The sequence below is a fragment of the Lissotriton helveticus genome, chromosome 11 (assembly GCF_964261635.1).
Source record: "Lissotriton helveticus chromosome 11, aLisHel1.1, whole genome shotgun sequence".
In the NCBI taxonomy this organism is placed as follows: Eukaryota; Metazoa; Chordata; class Amphibia; order Caudata; family Salamandridae; genus Lissotriton; species Lissotriton helveticus.
In genome coordinates, this window is record NC_136072.1 from 313,621,232 (window position 1) to 313,636,122 (window position 14,891).

Here is a 14,891-nt window from a genome sequence, read left to right on the forward strand (position 1 = left end):
ACCATGTCGGCTAAGGGACACCACCAGCCGGGTGTCATCAGCGTAGGTGACCATCTGGATCCCCCAGGGGAGCACCTCATCCGCAAGGGACTTTATGTAGATGTTAAACATGGTGGAACTCAACAAAGATCCCTGGGGGACTCCATACTGCAAAGGAATCAGCTTCGAGAGAACATCCTCTTCAAAGACCGCAAATGATCTATCTGAGAGGAAGGACTGCAGCCATTTAAGGGCAGTCCTTACTACTCCCACCTCCCTGATTCTTTGGATCATAATTTGATGGTTTACCGTGTCAAAGGCTGCGCTGAGATCTAAAAAAATGATCGCAGCGCAGCCTCCATTATCCACGATTTTTCTAGTTTCGTCAACTACAGCAAGAAGGGCTGTCTCCGCACCCTGATTGCGTCTAAAGCCCGTCTGAGTAGGATGGAGGCATCTTTTTTCCTGCACAAAATCTGCTAGTATGAAGTTAACATATTTTTCTGCAAGTTTACTAATACCTGGCAGTAGAGAAATGGGACGATAATTGGCCCATTCCTCAGGATCTAAGTTGGACTTCTTCAAGAGATCTTTAACTCTTGCTTGTTTCCAGAGAAGCGGGACATGTTCCGTTGCAAGGGAAGAATTTATTACATCCAGCATAACTGGGGAGACGATCTCTGAGACCAAATCAAGAATGGAAGGAAGGGCGGGGTCTGCCGGAGATCCCGATTTAAGTTCCCCCAGAAGTTTCTGCAGGGCGGGTAGAGTCGGCGGAGCAAATTCCTCCAGCCTAACTTGTTGAGTGGATGAAGGTACATTTATGTCCAAATCAGTTTGTTGGAACATTGAGTAGATAATATAGACCTTCGTGGCGAAGAAATTTGCTATTTCATCACAGTGTTCTTGGACATTCACCGATTTACTGAGAGGACTGGGGGGGTGATCAGGGATTTCATGATTTTAAAAATTTCCCTCGGGGAATTAGATGCAGAAGCAATTTTTTCAGGATAATAGCTGCTTTGAGACGCTTTTATTTCATTTTTATAAAGCTTAAGTGCTACCCTATAATTGCTCTTGCTAGTCTCAGAAAAATCCTTCCTTCATTTCTTTTCAAATTGCTTGCAAGATTGTTTTAGCTGTCTGAGTTTGTGGGAGTACCACGCTTTTTATTAGGCCTGACTCGATGGCATAATTCTTTTTTGGGGAGAGCATAGTCCAAAGAGGACTCCAGCCAGTGGTTAAAATTATCATTAGCCATCGTAGGATTCGGGGAACATAAAGAGGTGGAATTTATAAGATTAGTTGCCCATCTTTCAACTGAAAGTTTGGACCATATACGACCAAGCTTTTTAGTCCTGATAGATGGTTGTAGCAGATCTTGGGGGGTCCAAACAAATGATAATAAAAAATGGTCAGACCAGGGTACTACGATGGTCTCAACCAAAGTGATATTAGTGAGATTAGTAAAAAAAGGGTCGAGCAGATGGCCTAATTTGTGAGTCAGGCCAGTCACAATTTGCTTAAATTCAAAGGTTTCCACGCCTACTGTAAGGTCTTTCGCAGGGGAAGAGTCAGGGTCATCAAAGTGGAAGTTAAAATCGCCCAGGATCGAAAATTAGGGTAAAAGTCTTGCCTCATTTGTGACTATGTCTGGAAGATCATTACAAAAGTTACCAAATGCTCCTGGTGGATGGTATAAAAGAATTCCTGAGAAGGTACAATAGGTGAAAAGCTAATACCAAAGGAGAAGCTCTCACAATCAGATAGAGGGCACATAGTCGATCTACAACTATAAATATTCTTATATATAATGGCAATCCCCCCACCACGGCCACTATCACGATCTTGTCTGAAAATGGCGTAGTTAGGGGGGAGAGCCTGGACCACGTCAGCATCGGAGTCCTTGCTGGTCCATGTTTCCGTCAGAAAGAGAACATCAGGGCTCCTCTCTTCTAGAAGCAAATAAATTTCACTTGAATGCTTAGGAAGGGATCGACAATTAAGAAGTAACATTGATATGGAGTCAACTTTACAATCTTCGGAAGGGATAGTATAAACAGGCTTAAAATTGAAATTACAGAGAGGGCAATGATTATTACGCTCTTCCAATGAAATAATGTGCGTACACCTATTCCTCATCTCACCTCTAATCCCAAAAAGCTGCTCCCTATTGTAGCAAAGGTCATCTGGGGGGAATTGAGCAGGGGTTCTGGCCCCTAGCCCGGTCCTGGCGCGGACGGGCGCAGACAGACTTGCCTTTGGCGCGCCGGCGGCCGCCCGCTGCGCGGAGGGCAGGACATGCTGCTTAACCCCTTTGGTGCTAAGGCAATTCCCACTTTTACTCTAATTTCCATTGAAATGACATGGTCAGCTTGGCTGCAGTGCATGACGAGCTGACCTTGTCATGAGCATTGAAGGTGTTAAGTAGGTTAGGCTCACTAGAGCTCTAACCCCCTGTCTCCGCCCCTCGCCAGCCAACAGAGGAGCAATGAAGCCGCCTGCACCCTCCACACAATCGGTAAAGACCGTGGTGGACCGGGGTGCCTGGCGGGAACAAGAATCTTTAGAATCGGGTAACAATGATATGCATCAAATGGAAATGCAGAATATAAAAACAGCACTTTAATAACAATTTAAAAACAGAGCAAAATGCTCCCAACCAAGCTGTTTCCATGAGCAGGGTGCCTTCGAGTGTCTACAGCGCGGCGGCAGGACAGGCTGCTTAAGTAGATTAGGCTCACTAGAGCGCTAACCCCCCTGTCTCCACCCCTTGCCAGCCGGCAGAGGAGCAATGGAGCCGCTGCACCCTCCACACAATCTGTAAAGACCGTGGTGGACCGGGGTGCGTGGCGGGAACAAGAACCCTTAGAATCAGGTAAGAATGATATGCATCAAATGGAAATGCAAAATATAAAAACACAGCACTTTAATAACGATTTAAAAACAGAGCACAATGCCCCCAACCAAGCTGTGTCCGTGAGCAGGGTGCCTGCGAGTGTCAGAATCTGTCTTTTGTGTGGAAGTTGGGGAAAACCAAACCCTTTCACAGACTTTTTTGAAGTTTAGTGCCTCTATGTAGGAAATAATACATTTAGGACCACTGTCTTTCTGGAGAGTAGTCCCTATATAATTGAGTGGTACTTCACCCAGGGACCTCCTCCCATTAATGCATTCGCATTCATGCTGATGTGGTCAGCGCAGCATCTGCAGCGTTCTTAATATGTCTGTACCTTTATCAACAGATCAGAAAGAATCCTAATTCAAATACTATATATTGCTCTGCTCAAGTATCTTTCTTATGGTAAACTCCATATTTTCCTGTATACTGCCAATCCCACATTTAATTTTAAACTTTGAAATTGTCCTAGGCAAATAAACAATGGTGGCTAAGGATATGGGACTCAAATGTCATGTACTAAACATGGTAACTCATGTTAGTAAATCTCAACCTTTCCTCCATTCATTATACCTAACTCTGCTCTTGTGTCTGTAAATTAATACATGTATTCAGTCTGGCAAAGTAGAGAAAGTAGAAACCTAGGTTGGAATCCTGAGTTGCAGTGTAATTTTGTCTTCCATTATTTTACTGCTGTTCCTTAGTGTGTTTAATGGGAGGACCTATGTCTATAAAAGAGGCTCTATGCACCAAAAGTGTAGAAACAAATTATTACTGCAAGTAGTTCCTTAGATATAGAAGTCTGCTTTATATTGGATCCACATTCTCCCCTCTACCTTGTTGCAACAAGTTGGTACCTTATTATGCTGTTACTGTTATGAAAGGATTTTAAGGTACAACTGGGACAAAATGGTTAAGTTAGCAGATTTTCTTGGTACCCAGTCAAAATGTCTGATGTAAAATGAGGCTCAAGAGGCTGATATTGTGACATTGTTAGATGTAGCTATCCAAATCCTCTAGTTGGCTATGCATATGAGTTATCTACACTACTGAACTGTTGATACAATTATGTAACTTTTTCCTATCTTGTACAGTATATTTGCCCCCCAGCAAATTATTTCCAGGATATGAGTGTTCCCCTGTCAGATTGAAAAATCAATGTACTTGCTTGCTCTCATCAGACCTTTTCCTGTGCAGGTGGGAGTGCATGGGATCCGAATCGAGTTTATAAATGAGAAAGGAGTGAAACGAACAGCTACGTACCTCCCTGAAGTTGCCAAGGAACAAGGTAGGAATAAATCAACTTAAAATGTGATTGCACCACTTCTTTCCAGAGTCTTTCTAATGGGGAGGAGGAAATAGTTTGATTGTTGTGCATGTTTACATAATCTTTTTAAATCTTCCTCATAATGGTACTGGATACATTTCCGGTTATGTTAATCAGTTGCTTAAACTTTAAAAAAAAATTTTTTATTGCATTTCAAAAATAACAATCATCAATACTACTACACAGAGTACCGTTTGCGTCAAACTAGCCATGTACAAATCGTGAACAATTAACACCACAAGAGATATGTATAACAGATCAAATTGTGAAAACCAGTGCACGTCAGATGCGCTAGGGCATTACCCTGTATAATGTTTACTCTGTTTCTGCCTGCGAGTCAGCCATGGTCTGAAGTTGAAGGAACTGACGTAGTGGCTCCCATATTTCCTTAGGCTTGGATGATATTACTAGTTTCTCCGCATATAGTTCCAAGTTTTCTTTGCAGTAGACCATGTCTCGAATTCAATGTGCAACTTTCGGCACGTGCGTACCTTCCCAATGAATAGCAACTCTACGTTTAGCCAGGAGCAATGCGATACGTATGAATTTTCCCAGGACCCCCTTTACATAAGGAATATAACAAAGAAGACATACCAACGGCACACACTGGATCTCTGACCCAGACATCACTTGCTGCCAATAAGAGGCCACCTCCCACAGTCCCATTCAAGATGTATAAAATCAGCTTCCATCTGACCACAACGTTTACATCTACTAGTGTCTCTCAAACCATATTTGTGCAAGCGGAGGGGAGTGTAGTATGTCTGATGCAAGAGTTTAAAATGAATTATATGAAGGTTTCCATTCGGTGTAAGCTTACCAGTAAGGCTGCACACATGTTCCCACTCCGCCATTGTTATAGGAGGGGTCAGCACGGTATTCCGACGATTGAAACTCTGATCTGGCCCTTTAGTCTTCTCAGACCGTATTGCCCTGTATAGCTTTGTGATTCATTTCTTTCGTGTGGGAGTGGTCAGTATTAGCTGTAGGGATTGGAGAGCCGGAGGCTCGGACAGATATGTGTGGTAGTGCAATTTTATAGCAAGTCTCAGCCTATGCACAGCAAACCGAAAGAGCAGTGTGGGATGGACAATATACTGTAAGTCCTCGGGGTGAGGAAGGTGCCACCCGGGTAGAGATCCCGCATAGTGCTCAGTCCTGCCTCCTCGAGGAGGCGCATCGGGCCCGCCTCTATTGTCACAGAGAGTGCCATATGATGCTCCAGTGGCATCGCCAGGGCAAATAAAGGCAATTTGTCAGCGATCTGCCCTACGGCTTGCCACGCCGCCAATGTGGTGTCTATCGTGTTTATTTCCGTTTTTGGAGTATCCCGTTGTGTGTGTGTGATGATGCTATGAAGAAGTACCAGAGAGGCATCGCCAACCTCGACTGCCACGTGTGGTATGAAGTCATGTTTGTCGAACCAATAGTAAGCATATTGTGCCTGTGTGCTCAGGTAATATATCTATGGATCCGGTGCGCCGAACCCTCCGTCATAATCCAGGTCCAGGGTGATAGTGTTCCAAACTACCCGAGCCTGCTTGTCTCCCCAGATCAGTCGAAGTAGTGATGTACACAGTGTAGCGTAAAATCCCTGTGACATTTTTATTGGGATATTGGAGAAGAGATATAAAAAGCGGGGCTATACCACCATTTTTATAACAGCTATGCGGTCTGCTAAGGACAGCAGAAGTGCAATCCAGGTATCATTTTGGTGATCTAGCGATACACAGGCCTGTCCATAATTCTCCCTTAAGACAAGATCAGGCTCTCGGTGAACCCAAATCCCTAAATATTTGACTGGGTCGGCTGACCATACTATCGGATATTCCACAGGCGGTGCAGGGGTGACTGCCGTCAGAGGGATAATAATCGACTTATCCCAGTTGATATTAAGTCCTGAGATCAGGCCAAATCTGATGTACTCTCTAAGTACCTGCGCCATATTTCGGGCAGGTTCTCGTATAAAAAGTACCATGTTGTCGGCATAAAGTGAGATGCCGACGGGACGGTGATTCAAATTTAAAGCTGTCTCTCTATGTCTTTGTTGTATCACGCATGCTAGGAGCTCAATTACAATAGCGAATAGAAGTGGCGATAGAGGGCAGACCTGATGGGTACCTCTCATGACAGGGAAGGGCTTGGATGTTAGACCTCCTACTCGAACCCTTCCCGACAGGTCATTATACAGTATTCTTACCCATCCCAGAAAAAGTGCTGAAAATACCATACGCAGCAGAATACGGAACATGTAGTCCCACTCTATGGAGTCAAACGCTTTGGCCGCGTCAAGCATGACTGCCGCAGCATGCAACTCGGGATCCAGAACATGCATCATTGTAAAAATAGTTTGTAGGTTATGCGACGTGGATCGCTCCGGGATGAATCCCGATTGGTCCGGTAGGACCAAACACGACATCAATAGTTGGAGTTTTGTGGCTAGGATCTTGTCAAGAATTTTTACTTCAATATTAATCAGAGATAGGGGCGATAGTATTCAAACACGTCGGGGGCCTTGTCTTTCTTCAGAAGAGTGATGATTAGAGCTTGTCGAAGGGATGGTGGCAAAACACCAGCCTCATGCACCTCAGCATACATCTCTAATAGGTGTGGAGTGATGAGGTCTGCATAGGCTTAATAAACTTCTACGGTCAAACCTTCCGGCCTCGATGCTTTTGCATTCGGTAGTGCATATATCGCAGCTTTTATATCCATCTCGTCTGTAGGTTGAATCAAGCACTCCCGATGCCCATCCGCCAGTCACGCACAGGCAATGTAATTTAGACATTCCTCTACTGCGAAGTAGGAACCCGCCCCCTGGGAAGTATACATAATGGTCTCTGAACTGCTCCACAATTTCCAAAGGAGCATAGTGTTATCTTCCCTGGGCGTCAGTTATTTTATCAATATGATAATGGTCATCGCGTGCTCTGATTTTCCTAGCCAAATTACGGCATGATCTGCCTCCCTCTCCATACTTCCTAGCCGTGTGTCGGCGTGAAATATAGCAAATTTACGACTCTGCAGCTGTGTCATAGTCCTGAATCAATGCATGAATGTGTGATAATGTATCCGGGCCTGAGTTATCTGTATAGGCTCTCTCTTGGGTTTTTAGTGTGTTCTCTATGTTGGCGACTTGTGTCCTAAGATCCTTCAGTATGCCGGCTGTGGTGCCTATACATACTCCCCCAATCGTTACCTTAAACGCCTCCCAAAGTGTGGTTGTGCTATCTACCAAGCCTTTGTTATCCATGAAATAGTTTTCTATCGCCTTGCGGACTGTGTCGCTATACAAGGGATCCGATAACGCCTCTGAATGGAAACGCCAAGTGAATGGGCAGTGTATCGTATGGGGGATATGTAGAGCCATTTGCACTGGGTTGTGATCAGAGAGCGTGCGTGGGTAGTTGGCTATCTCTGTCACCCACTCCACCGCGCCCTCACTAAGGAGCCAGTAGTCTAATCTGGACCAGCTGTTATGCGCAGGCGTGGCATGTTTTCCTTCCCTCTTTGTGCCGTCACGTAGTCACCATACATCTACCAGTCCGAACTCCAGCTTAGCTTGGTTAACACTCCGGTCCACGTTAGGCGTACGAGTGCTTTGTGGGTTAGATTTATCCAGAGCGGGATCTAAATACGTATTCAGGTCCCCCCCCACAAAACGGCTGTTTCAGGTCACTGTCTAAGTATACCATACATTCGTTGAAACACTTCTGGCTCTTCTGGTATTGGACGATACATATTGATGAGGGTGATTAATGTAGTGCCTAGTTTGCCCTGAACCATTACGCAGCGACCTTCGTCATCAACGTTGGTCTTGTGTGGCATGAAAGGGATGCCCTTTTTGATCAGAATGATAACCCCCCTGGCATAGGATGAATATGATGGGGCTAATTTGTACCTCGCCCATTTAACCTCAATGTTTGTTTCTGAGGACTTGTTCAGGTGTGTTTCCTGCAAGAATGCGATCTGGGTACTGTGGCGATTCAAGTATGCAAAAACATGGCACATTTTATTAGGAGAGTTTAGCCCTCTGATGTTCCATGTTAGGAACCAATAGTCCTCACCCATTGGCCCCCCTGGCGTGCCAAGTCTCAACTGAATTGTGCCGCTGTCTTAAATAGTACCCTGGAATAAATGCACAGTTCCCAAAGTTGGTGTCATTACAACCACAATAATCAATCTTCACTGTGTCGATATATATACATTGGCTAGTGATTGATGCATGATACCCCAGAACCCACCCCCCCACTCCAACCTCCCAATTAGGTCAAGAATACAAACCCCTCTCCATCCCGACTTTAACCCCACTCCCTATATAAAACTACAAAAACAAATGGGGGAAGGAACAACAGCAGACACCTACCAGGATGGCCAGGCTGCAATAACAGTATAACCACCTAGCACTGCAATCCCTGGAAAAGGATACTTACCAGAAAAGAAACCATACATATCAAATATAGTCTGACACTGACAGTTAGATACTGGCAGCACAACGCCGCGCCCAGATCGCGGGCTCCACTTCCGTACCATAGGCTAGTGTGCGGACATGTGCAGTTACGTGAATAAACAGCTATAATGTCCATCACTTTAGCCAGTTATTGATCAGCATCACTGAGAGATGGCGACGTTGTTGAGCTCTTTGAGGCAGCTTTAGAAGGTTTACGAGGGGAGATGTGTTTCGTGAATTTCAGAGCGGACTTGGAATCCATGAAAAAATGTGCTTGACCATCGTGGGTAATTTTCAATTTCGCAGGGTATAGCATAGTGTAGGGAACGGAGGTAGACTGTAAAATCAGTTTCACTGGCGTGAACTCCCTGCAGGCGGCCTGCACTGTTAGGGATTAATCCGGATAGAAGGACAAGTTGTTACCCTGATGAGTGATTGGGCTTTGGATCCTCGCCTCAAGGAGAATAGCGTCCCTGTCCGCATAGTTGAGGAGGTGTGCTATTATAGGGCGCGGTGGTGCGCCTGGTACCGGTCAAGGTCCGAGTATCCGATGCGCCTTCTCAACTATCATGACCGGGGATAGCACTGGACCAAACAGCTCGCGTAGAAGGTTGTCAGGGAAGGGCTCCATTTTTGTGATGGCTTTCGATTCCGGCAGGCCAATTATTCGAAGATTGTTCAGTCGGGAGTGCGCCTCCAAATCCTTGTTTTTCAGCCTTTTGACCTCCATCACCTTCTCCATGTTAAGGATTTGTGTTCTCGCTTCAGCCGTGGAATCGTGAGTATCAGACAGCCTATTCTCCAGCACGTCCAGCCTCGTTTCTTGTGTGTCTACCTTTTGACAGCATCAAGGCTGGACATGAGGGCATCAATGTTGCTATCAATGATTTTAAGACCAGTGCGCACTTCCAGCAATATGAACCGCATGTCTTCCTCCAAGTCGTCCGCAGCATCTGGTGGGGCTTGAGCGGCACCCTGCTCCGCCGTCATTTCTACGGTGCATGTGTGCCGCTTACTTTCAAATGGGATCTTGGGCTGTTTAGGGTCCGTCTTGCCCATGGTCGAGGGTTAGTGGCGGCGCAGTCAGCCTCACCCCATGATGTGCTGTGCCAAGCCGCACCGAGTTGCGCCGTCTGTTGTAGGCCCAAGCCCGCCGTGTATCGGTGGAACCCAAGTAGTACATCCAAGAAAAGAGAGGGCGTTCCCTCCGCTACGCCTAAATGTCAAATGGCGCAACATCACCACAGTGGGTCAGCAAGTGATGGGATAAATTATAGGATGAGCACAGGGGCTTGGCGTCAGCACTGAGTCACACTACAGTAGCACCCATCAGGCAGTTCACAGTCCCAGGCAGTGAGCACGTGGTATCAGCAGACACACAGGCCGCTCCTCGTAATCACAATCACTGGTGTTCAGCTGGTGCCCCGGCCCAGAATATTCTCCAGCTATAGGTCAGGAGATCTTAGCTGGCCTGCAGTGCAGGGGAATGGGAGACCCAGAGGGCACGCACACCGCCAGAGCAACCCCGCCTGCGTTAGCTGCTAAGGAGGTGCCAGACAGTGCTTGCAGTCCACCTACAGTAGCACTTCCCCCGCACCGAACTGTCCCGCAGGGAACACCCTGGGTGTAGGCAGCAGGGCAGGCCCAGGGCCTCTGTGTAGGCCAACCAAGAAGCAATGCTAGTCACGGGCTCCTCAAGGCGATACTGCCAATGAAAGCCCAGGCTGCACAGCGTTAATCAGCCCAACATCGACCGAGCCCCGGCCCCGCCGCTCTTACTTCATATCCTTTTGCATTCTGAGGGGGGGAAGCGGACGCCGTATCGATATACGCAGCCCTCTTCTCCTGACAGCTTCACGGTAGCCCCCTGCAGCTCAGAGGACAGAGGCTTCCAACGTCCGCCGGTCGCCACTCTCCGGATGTTTAGCGCCGGTGTCAGTAAGAGCGCAATAGGGCACAGCGGTGTCCCCAACTGCCGTTTCGGCCTGTCGTGACGCCCCTCGGCTGGTCAACAGCGCCACCACCGCCACTCGTCTCTCACGCAGGTTCCCCTCATTCGGCCGTATCTCAATCGTTGGTGGCCATGTTCTCTCAGTCCCCCCCGAACAGCTCCTTCTTCCAATTTGGTGGATAGCTGTGGATTCCAGACTCGCAGATCACTGCCGCATGTGCCAGGTATGTCCACACGGCAGTACTCACTTTTTCAGTGAGCTTAGGTAGATTGTAAGGTTGGTAGTAACAGTATTAGGTAGCCTGGCCTGTGGAGCTCCCTTAGCAGGCAGCCATCGCGCAGTGCGCTGTAGCCACGCCCCCAGTTGCTTAAACTTATTTATAACATTAATAGCTTTTGCATGTGCTGTATTCTTTCCAGCGTTGCAGATATAACTTCAGTTTTTGTTACCCTGGGCTCAGTATAGAATTGCCTTTTTCATAATTTGGTATCATTCCTTCATGTATAATGATTCCTAGTTCAACTTCTTCTTTTAGTATGCACCAAGGCCACCTGTGTGGATAACCATCTCATTTCCAGGGGTTTGTTCTGGTGCAAGTTAATGTCAATGAAGTCCTTAGTGAAAAGCTGCAATTGGCTCTCATCCCTGGGCCAGAAAGTGCTGCCCTGTAAGATTGTGGTTACAAATTAACTGCATTACTGGATGACTAACTGGATGTTAAATGGTGCCTAGGTGATATCACATGTGACCTCATCCTCTATACGAAAAGAAGGGCTCTCTGGAGGAAAGCCTTACTCTCCCTTCTCCCATATCTCTGCATCCAGGAAACCTCTCCTTGGCTCAAGATTCTCGGTAACCCCCTCTTCTGCCTACAAAAGTAGAAGTCACCATCTCCATCTATAATAATGGGACAATCCTTATCCAAGCCTCAGATCACAACCTAGAACTATTCAAAAATATTTTCCCCCTTATCAGAAGAGCTGCAACCTCGAAGGGCATGTTTATACTCCAGACACCACCACCTTGCCAGGGCACATAGACATATGGAAGAGCGACGTGAAATACCTACCCCCCCCTCCTGAGGACCACTGCCTTCCCTGGCTTTTTAAAAAAAAGGAGGGGGCCGCACAGACCTCCATCCTAGGGCTTTTGGAAGGACCCACCTCCCTGGGGCTAAAGTAAACAATGTAGTGGCGGTCCACGTGTCGTAATTTAGCAGCGATTAGATTAAGCATTAGCAGAAGACATCCTGTATTTAGAGACTATCTTGTCTTTTTATGGAATCCATTTTGTATTTGGCAGCCATTTTAGATGGCCATGTGCTCACCATGTACTCAGTCCTATCTTGCTGTTCTCTGCTCGGTATATTTAGCCTCTTCCTTCTACTTTGCACATGCTCAGTTGTGCTTGCAGCTGCTAATATTCTGTAACTGTCAGGATGTGCTTGCTAGCATTGGCAAAACTGTTAGCTCCTCCTACTTGTCGACTGTGCATTTTCTGTATGACCATCTATGTGTGTAACTCTTCTTATGTGCACTTGTACTGCCCCTTTTTAGCCACTGTGAGGGTATATAAGAGATACTGTGGCCTTCAGTCCTCAGACCATCTCATACAGAGTGCTGCGGCTTCTGTGTGACATGGCCTCACTTGTTGTAATTTAATAAATATGTTTCTCTTGATTACAGATTCTGTGCCAATTTTTTCATGCTGCTTTAAAGGATCAGGTGTTAGTGCAAACCCCTGAGATGGGATTTTTGATTTCCATCATTTGGCGCGCCAACTTGGGGCTCATCAGAGCGGTGACTATCTGAAGGAGTGAACTTATCAGGAGTCAGACATTTACTGAGGAAGACAAGGCAGGATTCTACTAAAGGAGGTACCAATTCTGGGGGTTCTTAGTCTCTGTAGCCCAGTCTATTTCTGATTTTACTGATTTTTGATCCTCCACATGATGGCACCCCTGACTGAGAACATTTCTGGCGTGAATATTTTAAAAGAAAAGACTGTTAGGTCATTCAAAACTTGGCAGATAGAACCTGGACGCTCGTGCTTGGTAAGAACCATTGTATGGTAATTACTGTGAGCTTATGGTAGCCAGTGACTCGCAAGGCAGTTTTAGGATACGCTTGCTGTGGCTTATGGATATGGATATGGATATGGATATGTATGGATGATCGATCATATTTATGATATGGATTATGTGATATATGCGTTGCAACACATGTAGGCAGGTAATGTGGAGATGTTTCTCCATTTATGGTTATGAGCGGCGCAATGATTAAGTGCCATTTTAGATTATGATAATGCATATTTTGCATTATGTTTGTTTGCATGCCTGTTCCAAACTCACATGTAAAATGTGTAGTTTTATGAGAGGTACCATAGTGAGATATGAATTGAATTAGCCGGCTTCCCCTAGAGGGAAAACTTAAAATAGGTTTTAGGTATGAAAACATATTTCTTCCTTGGTGAAATTTTTCCCCAGAGAATTTAAATATGCCCATAATACACATGAGGATCTTTTGTTCTGTGCAATTTTATGTATGAAGAGATGCAGAGCGGTTTTTGGTGTTCTGCCAGCCTGAATTAGTGAATTGAGAGTATTTCTACTTCAGTTTTTAGAATACTGTTGAGAATAGGGTTTTTCCTTGTAAATATGACTTACAACTGGAATTTACATAGGTGGTTTGGATGCAGTCTACGGGCTGTCTTTTGTTTCTGGCTTTAGTGTTGACCCATGGTTTAAAAGGTGTGTTTAAATGTCTAGCTGGTTTGTGTTTTTTTTCCCATTCATGTAACTTTTGCTTGTACATTGCGTCGTCGCTATTTACGAAACATGGCTAAAGCGCGCTGTATTGTGTGTCTTTTGTGTTTTACCCCTTTTCTGTTTATGTCTGTATTGAGCTCAAATGTATTTTTGTGGGTATTTTTGATGTTTTCAGTCTGTTAAACATAATGTTAGATTAATTAATATTAGGGAAAAATTCGATAGAAATTCAGGAATGACCTATGTGATGTGCTAAACATAACTATATGTTTCTCCTTAAAGTTATAGGGTAAGGAATAGCGCACATGTACAACTGTTAAATGTTTAAGGGATGAAACTAAAAATTCTTATTCACTAGGAATATTAAAGGCCTATAGCAGAAAAATGAAATTGTGTGTTTTTGTAGACAACACACTCATAGCGTGTTTACTTAATATACATTGCATTAAGATGCTTACAGACAAAACAGTTTAGCTGGAGTGAATTTTTCTGAACTCGAAATGTGTATTCTTGAACACGCATTTCAAAGCTTGGAATGTCTGTTTTTAGTAAGGCTGCCTCCAGGAAATTTAACACTGGGTAGGGCCTGCCGTCAAGGACACAGCTGTTGTTTTCGCAGGCCATGTTTATTTAGCCAGGATTTCTTCCTTAGTTAAACGTGCAACTTTGCATTTCAGAGTGTTATTTTGGAAGCAAGGTTTACAAAAATAAGGTTAATTATTTGTATCACAGACAGACATTTCAATTTCGGTTTTCCTTCTCTTTTAGCATTTTTCTCGTCAGCACATGTAAAATCATTGTCCTTTTCAAACAAAAGTGGCGCGAAGTTGTCGTATATTTAAAATTGAGCTTATGTACTTAGGCTTGTGAATAGTTGCTCTAAAAACATAAGCAAGGGGCAGATTTATGATAGGGATGCAGCTTGGTTTTAAATATAGGATTATTACAAAAACGAAATATGGAGAGTAATTTTGAATTATGACAAAAAAAAATTTTGAAAAAAAAATAAGTGCTTTTTAAAATCGTTTTTTGATATTCATAAAGTTCAATACTCATATTGTGACCTCCTAGCATTATAATTTAATTTAAGTTGTGCAGTACTGCATAATGAGGACATTTATGTATGGGACCTTCACTTGGCGCAGGCGTAAGAAGTCATTTTTTTTAAAGATTTACATGAGATATGTCTAAGTCCGATTTCTGCAATCTCTAAAGAACATTTTGAGGATGATTAATATGTAACACAATTATAGGTTATTTATTTTTAAGTACCTCAAATTGCAAAAACGATATTGAGTTAAATAGACCATTTTAAAAGGCTTTCTTGCCATTTAAACTAGTTTTATAGTGCCTTAGGCTTCAGTGAATGCATACATTCAAGTATAATACAAATGTGCACGTTTGCTTTTTCATAGCTTAGTGAGTTAATGTGCCCAGCGCAGAGGCTTATGTTTAATATCAGGGTTGAAAGTTTTGATTTCAGCGGAGCCTACTGAGCCATTTATTTATTTAAGGTT

The 14,891-nt window shown here is 44.6% G+C and overlaps 1 protein-coding gene across 7 annotated transcripts in view; it reads left to right on the top strand.

The window, feature by feature from the left end:
* The window catches only part of AMMECR1L (AMMECR1 like), an 883,688-nt gene that overhangs the window by 777,018 nt on the left and 91,779 nt on the right, over positions 1 to 14,891 (top strand). For all 7 annotated transcript variants that reach the window (XM_078665614.1, XM_078665612.1, XM_078665615.1 and 4 more), the window contains one exon: positions 4,076 to 4,166. In XM_078665614.1, coding sequence (XP_078521740.1) covers positions 4,076 to 4,166 — 91 coding nt within the window. The remainder of the gene's footprint in view (positions 1 to 4,075; positions 4,167 to 14,891) is intronic.